Genomic DNA, 7,341 nt, shown 5'->3' with positions numbered 1-7,341 from the left:
TCCGACAGTGCGGCGCTCCCTCAGCACTGACCCTCCGACAGTGCGGCACTCCCTCAGCACTGACCCTCCGACAGTGCGGCACTCCCTCAGCACTGAGCCTCCCACAGTGCAGGTTCCCTCAGCACTGACCCTCCGACAGTACAGCACTCCCTCAGCACTGACCCTCCGACAGTGCAGGCTCCTCAGCGCTGACCCTCCGACAGTACAGCACTCCCACAGTGCTGACCCTCCGACAGTGCGGCACTCCCTCAGTGCTGACCCTCCGACAGTGCGGCACTCCCTCAGCACTGACCCTCCGACAGTGCGGCACTCCCTCAGTCAGAATGGTCAATCAGGTAAACCTTTCATTATCTATGACTGTCTCTTTCACTGTTGTCAAAAATGTTTCAGTGTTTGTTTTTGACAGACATGCAGTCAGTGTTCACGGCTGGAAATCCTCCTCCCTCAGAGTCTATCCCACCAGCTGAAACAATTGAAACGTTATAAGATAAAAACAACTGAATCAGAAATAGGCCTCAGTGTGAACAGTAAGTCCTGTTCAGGTCAAAGTGCAGGAAGAGGTTCTTGTTAGAGAGAACTCTCACACCGACCGTTTGACCATGGCTTTAATGAGAGTGTGGGTTCACTTTGCATTGCAGTATTGTGCACTCTGACAGTACTTACCTTTCTCAATACTCAGTGAATCAATGGCTCTGTAACCAGCATTGGCGATTCCAAATTTTGCCCCAGACTGCATCACAGCACGATGAACAGCGACACAGGATTCCCTTGGCACATGCAACTCCCAGCCTAGCTCACCAACAAATGACAGCCTCATAGCCCGAACCTTGAAAACAACAAAGTTAGATCAATGAGAATACACAGCAAGGTAAGGTCAGGGAACAGAGTTACAGGATCTTTGATTAATACAACACAGGAGAAGGACTTGCAGCCCATTGTGTGTCTGCTGGCTCTTTCAGGGAGCTCATTGCACGTTATTTTTGATCATACATCACAGCTCATCCAGTATGCTCCGGGTCAAAACCCTCTACATAGAAAAAACCTGGTTATATCTACCTGTCTCCTTTGACAAAAACCTCCTGCCTGTTCCTCTTCATTTGCTTTATCAGTATCATTCATAATAGCAAGAAATCCTCTTCCTAATCTCTGCCCCTAAGATTGGTCTCACTTCTTGAGTATCTTGACATGATTGAGACTTGGAATGAAACAGCTGAAGATGCGGGGTTGTGTTCACAGGAGCAGAGAGGGTCTGGGGGTAAGCCTGGGTGAACAGCTAAAGGATGTGAGGGCTAAAGAAGAGAAACTGTGTTCAACATTTTCTCAGCCACACATTTCGAGTTCCGACAGAAGCAGATTGGGAAAACCAGAGGAACACTTCTCAAACAGTGCAATCGTGTTCAACAGGGACAGAGAAGCTGTTCAAGTAAAATTTGACATGATATTTGGAGAGAATTCAGGGATGGCAGATAGCTCCAAGCTGACAAGGTCAATGAAGAGACATCAAATTCAAAACCCTAATTGTTTCTCCATCCACAAATGCTGCCAGACCTACTGAGTTTCTCCAATAATGTCTGCTTTGGTTAACAGACGTATGAGCTGACTGGCTTATACTTTATTAAATTTTGATAATTCCACCCCCTAAGGGGTGTGACAACATGGTGCTGAATGACAGGACACACAGAAGCAGTTACCAGCTCAGACTGTAGCCCTCATCAGCTCTCACAGCCAATGGTGCTGAGTGGTGGTTCTGTGCAGCAATGAACAGCTCCAAATCCTTCTCAAACACTGCACTGTTGGGGACTGCCCTCCCTCAGCCTCTTTTCCTGCATCCGGACAGGTCAGTAGTACTCTCCTCTCCAGTCTGGCTCACTGCCCTCACAATCCTGACACAGTGTGGCAACAACTTGATTCAGCCCTGGGATGAACTCACTGAGAACAGATATAAGTATTTCTGACTCAGACAACTGACTTACAATGTGTTCCACAGAATCTGAACATATCTTGTGACTTCAGCTGCTAAGTTGTTCCATTTGCAATAATTTTCCTAAGTTAAATCAATGACCAGCCCCACAACCTGGTAAACCTTCCACAATAACTGCTGCTCTATTGGAAATACAATGAAATCATTCCTGCCTCTCAAACTGACTCTCACAAACATGCATGCAGTTTCAAAGCAACAGATTGTGTCAACACAGGTATTGACGCTGTGATCTCTAAATTCAATCTGCTGAACACAAGGTCTCTTCAATCCTACTCAAATAACTATGGGATAGTGAGACAGTGATACAGAGCAACCGACAGTGAGATAGCCAGTGCCCAGAGGCAGAGACCATCTCCTGTGATTTCAGAATGAACAGAATGGTGAACACACTGACTTTCATAAATAGACTCAACAAATCAGGCTGTGGCTTTGTTGACTCTCTGAGAATCACATTCAATTTTGCTGCATTTACTCAATTCAGGGATATTCAGTGGGTGAGAGAACAGATGTTGTTTAACTTTTTACCAGAGAACAGGGCTTGCTCCAAGAGAGGAATACACAGACCTGCAATCTGAGGTTAAAAAGACTTTAATCAGGTAAGCAGGTAAGAAACTGTTTGATTATCTTTAAGGTTTTTTCTCTCAATACTAACAGAGTCATTTAATCTAGGCACAGCTAAGTACAAACACAGAATCAAATTCATTGCTTACCTAGTTAAACTACTCAATGGTAAGTGCACATATTCTTTGAACAAAGACCCTAATTAAATAAATAAAGTTCAGTTGAAGCTGTCAGAGTTGGCTGTGTACTTGGACTGTAGAATGTAGGAGCTAGTGGTCAAGATATTCAAAACAAATACACCTCCACTTTGAAATTCTCCAGCTCAGAGTCACTGAGCCTGAATGTAACTTACAGAAACTCTGACTCACAAAGGAATTTCCGGACAGTTTCATCCAGAACATTGTCACACCTTAGGGAAAAGCATGGGTTCAGGAAAGACAGGATGTAATGGATAGGAAACTAGATAGAAGTCCCAAGGCAATAAACTCACCCAACAGGAACACAATGAGGACAGAGGTCAGCTGTATGGACGAACAAGACACGGACAAGTGGCAAGTAACATGTGTGCCACACAAATGCCAGGCGATAACTACCTCTAATGACAGAGAATCTAACTATTTCCCTTTGACATTCAATTATGTTACCCATCATTAAATCCTCCACTATCAACATCCTGAAAGTCATCACTGACCAGAAACTCAACTGGCTTCACCTTGTAAACACAACAGCTACAACAGCAGATCAGTGGCTGGGAACTCTGCAGCAAGTAACTCACCTTCTGCCTCCTCGAAGCCTGTCCACCATCTACAAGGCACACATCAGGAATGTGATAGAATATTCCCAACTTGCCTGAACTGGGGCAACTCTAACTCATAAGGACATACGTACACACAAGCAAGAATCGGCCACTCAGCTCTTTGACCCTTCTTTGCTGTTCAATAAAATCGTGGCTGATTGGATTTTAACCTCAACTCTACAGTCCTGCATATGCCCAATAAGTCCTTCATTACCAAGGGGATGAAAGACTATACACTTCTGCCTAAAAAATATTTTAAAATTCTGCATCCATTACCTTTCGGGATTCCAAAGATTCTTAACACAGACAGAAAAAATGTTTCCTCATCTGTTTTAAATGGGTGTTCCTTTTATTTTTAAATTATCACTATTCATTCAAAACTCCCACAAGAGGAAACATCCTTTTGATATCCACCCAATCAAATCACTTCAGAACCTTCTATGTTTTAACGAAGTCACCACAAACACTTCTAAACTCTAGAGGATACAGACCCAGCCTGTCTAGCCTTTCCTCATAAAACAATCTGAGAATCATTTCAGAAGCTCAACACCATCCAGGACAAAGCAGCCCAGTTCATTGGCACTGCATCAGCAAAGAACAATCCAGCACAGTAACAGGCCCTTCGGCCCTCCAAGCCTGCGCCAACACATTGTGCCCTTCCATACCAAAACCGTCTTCACTTACCGGATCCATAACTCTTTATTTCTTTCCCATTCATTATTCATCCAGGTGTTTCTTGAATGTTGCTATTGTGTCTGCTTCCACCACCTCCTCTGGTAATGTGTTCCAGGCACTCACCACCCTTTGTGTGAAAAATGTGCCTGGCATCTCTCTTTTAAACTCCCCTGCACACCTTGAACCTGTGTCCCTGAGTAACTGACCCCTCTATCCTGGGAAAAAGCCTCATACTTCCCAGTTTATCCAGGCCATTCACAATCTTATAATCTTCTATCAGGTCACCCCCTCAACCTCCTGTGTTCCAGTGAAAACAAACCCAGTCTATCCAACCTTCCTTCATCGCTAAAATCCCCCATATCAGGCAACATCCTGGTAAACCTTTTCTGTACCCTCTACACATTATCCACATCCTTCTGGGAGTGTGATAACCAGAACTGCATGCAGTATTCCAAGTGTGGCCTAACTGAAGTTCTATACAACTGCAGCATAACCTGCCTATCCTTATACTCAATGCCCCTTCCAATGAAGACAGACATGCCATTGGCCTTTTTCACTACCTTACCTACAAGCACTGCCACCCTCAATGATCTGTGGACCTGCATATCAATACTCTGAAGGGTTCTGCCTACAAGATTTCTTCCTTTTCCACACCTTTGACATCCCCACCCACCACCTCTGTTCAGTAGCAGCAGTGTGGACCAGTTACATGATGCACTGCAGAAATTCACCAAGCCTCCTTCGTCAGCACCTTCCAAACCAACAATCTCCAACAGCGAGAAGGACAAGGGAAGCAATTAAGGTAGACATATTTAAGGGAAAGATAGACATTCATGAGAGAGAAGGGAATTCATGCAAAGATATAATTGGATCGATTTAAGTGAAGGAAGATAGGAAGGATATTTGAGTGCAGTCTTATCACCAATTTCAGTTTGTTCTTCTCTCTGGGGACAAACGCGATCCCCAGTTAATGCTCTCGACCTGCTTACAAATAACATACCACAAACTCCATGAACACACCCTTAGAACTGACTCTGGTGGCAGTGGTACTGGTTCTGCCTTTGAGATAGGAGGCCTGGGTTCAAGTCCTACCTACTCCAGAGGTATGTAATAACATCACTGAATAGACTGATTAAAAATGGGTTCAACTGACTCCACCCCCATTTTACAGAATGCTCTTAATCTCAAGGTGACCCCTCACATCAATGTTTGACCAACATTTTTTAAACTTAAATGTGGGACATGGGCATCACTGACTGGGCCTATATTTATTGCCCGCCCCTAGTTGTCCTTCAGAAGGTGTTGGTGAATTGCCTTCTCAAACTGTTGCAGTCCACGTGCTGTAGGTATGTAAACCCACAATACCCTTAGGGAGGGAATCCCAGGATTTCAACACAGTGACACTGAAGGAACAGTGATATACTTTAAAGTCAGGATGGTAATGGCTTAGAGGGGAACTTCCAGGTGATGGTATTGTCTTGTACCTCTACACCTGTCCTTCTAGATGTATTTGGTCATGGGTTTGGAAGGTGCTGTCTGAGGAGCCTTGGTGAATTTTTGCAGTGCATTTTATAGATGGTACACAACGCTGCTAAGTGTCAGTGGTGGAGGGAGTGGATGTTTGTGGATGTGGTGCCAATCAGACAGGCTGCTTTGGTGTCAAGCTTCTTGAGTGTTGTTGGGGCTACACCCATCCAGGCAAGTGGGGAGTATTCCATCCCACTCCTGACCTGTGCCTTGTAGGTGGTGGACAGACTTTGGGGAGTCAGCAGGTGAGTTACTCGCTGCAGGATTCCCAACTGCTAACTTGTTCTTGTAACCACAGTATTTATGTGGCTGGTCCAATTCAGTTTCTGGTAACTCCCAGGATGTTGATAGCGAGAGATTCAATGATGGTAACACCATTGAATGTCAAGGGGTGGTGGTTAGATTATTTCTCATTGGAGATGGTCATAGCCTGGCATTTGTGTCACGTGAATGTTACTTGTCACTTGTCAATCTAAGCCTGGAGATTGTCCAGATCTTGTTACATTTCAGTATCTGTGAATCACAAATAATGGTGAACATTGTGCCATCATTGGCGAACATCCACATCATTTATGACCTTATGATGGAAAGAAGGTAATTGAATAAACAATTGAAGATAGTTGGGTCCAGGACACTACCCTGAGGAACTCCTGCAGAGATGTCCTAGAGCTGAGATAACTGATCTCCAACAACCACAACCACCTCCATAAATGCCAAGAGAGATTGCACCAATCCTAGTTTTGCGAGGGCTCCTTAACGCTACACTTGTTCACATGCAGTCTTGTTGGGACTTCAGCTCTTTTGTCCATCTCTGAACCAAGGCTGTAATGAGGTCAGGCGCTGAGTGGTCCTGGGGGAACCCAAACTGGGTGCCACTGAGGAGATGCTGTTAGATCGCACTGTTGATGACCCCTTCCATCACACAGGAGCAGTAATTGGCCACGTTGGATTTGTGCTGCTTTTTAATATACAGTTTATACCTGACCAATTTTCCACATTGTCGGGTTAGATGCCAGTGATGTAGCTGCACTGGAACCGCTTGGCTAGGGGTGCGGCAAGTTAGAACATAGAACATAGAAACGTACAGCACAGTACAGACCCTTTGGCCCATGATGTTGTGTTGAAGTTTAATCCTAATGTATAATAAAATAACATACACACCCCTCAATTCACTGATATCCATGTGCATGTCCAGCAGTCGCTTAAATGTCCCCAATGACTCTGCTTCCACCACCACCACTGGCAACGCATTCCATGTATTCACAACTCTCTGCGTAAAAAACCAACCTCTGACGTCCCCTTTATACCTTCCTCCTAATATCTTCAAACTATGACCCCTCATACCTGACAATCCTGCCCTGGGGAAAAGTCTCTGGCTATTGACTCTACCTATTCCTCTCATTATTTTGTACACCTCGATCAGGTCTCCTCTCTTCCTCCATCTCTCCAGAGGGAAAAGTCCGAGCTTATTCAACCTTTCATCATAAGGCAAGCCCTCCAGTCCAGGCAGCATCCTAATAAACCTTCTCTGCACCCTCTCCAAAGCCTCTGTATCTTTCCTATAGTAGGGCGACCAGAACTCGACACAATATTCCAAGTGTGGTCTCATCAGGGACTTGTAGAGCTACAGCGGCTCTTAAACTCAATACTCCTGTTAATGAAAGCCAAAATACCATATGGTTTTTTAACAACTCTATCCACTTGGGTGGCAACTTTGAGGGATCTATGTACCTGCATACCCAGATCCCTCTGTTCCTCCACACTACCAAGAATCCTGTCTTTAATCCTATATTCAGCATTC

At 44.7% G+C, this 7,341-nt stretch overlaps 1 protein-coding gene across 1 annotated transcript in view; it reads right to left on the bottom strand.

The window, feature by feature from the left end:
- LOC122548532 (sarcosine dehydrogenase, mitochondrial-like) overlaps positions 1–7,341 on the bottom strand; it is a 21,663-nt gene that overhangs the window by 11,890 nt on the left and 2,432 nt on the right. The window contains exon 2 of the mRNA XM_043687303.1: positions 664–826. Coding sequence (XP_043543238.1) covers positions 664–826 — 163 coding nt within the window. The remainder of the gene's footprint in view (positions 1–663; positions 827–7,341) is intronic.

Source organism: Chiloscyllium plagiosum, chromosome 3, assembly GCF_004010195.1.
Source record: "Chiloscyllium plagiosum isolate BGI_BamShark_2017 chromosome 3, ASM401019v2, whole genome shotgun sequence".
Lineage (NCBI taxonomy): Eukaryota > Metazoa > Chordata > Chondrichthyes > Orectolobiformes > Hemiscylliidae > Chiloscyllium > Chiloscyllium plagiosum.
The sequence above is the reverse complement of the archived record's forward strand: the minus strand, read 5'-3'. Positions and strand labels throughout refer to the sequence as shown.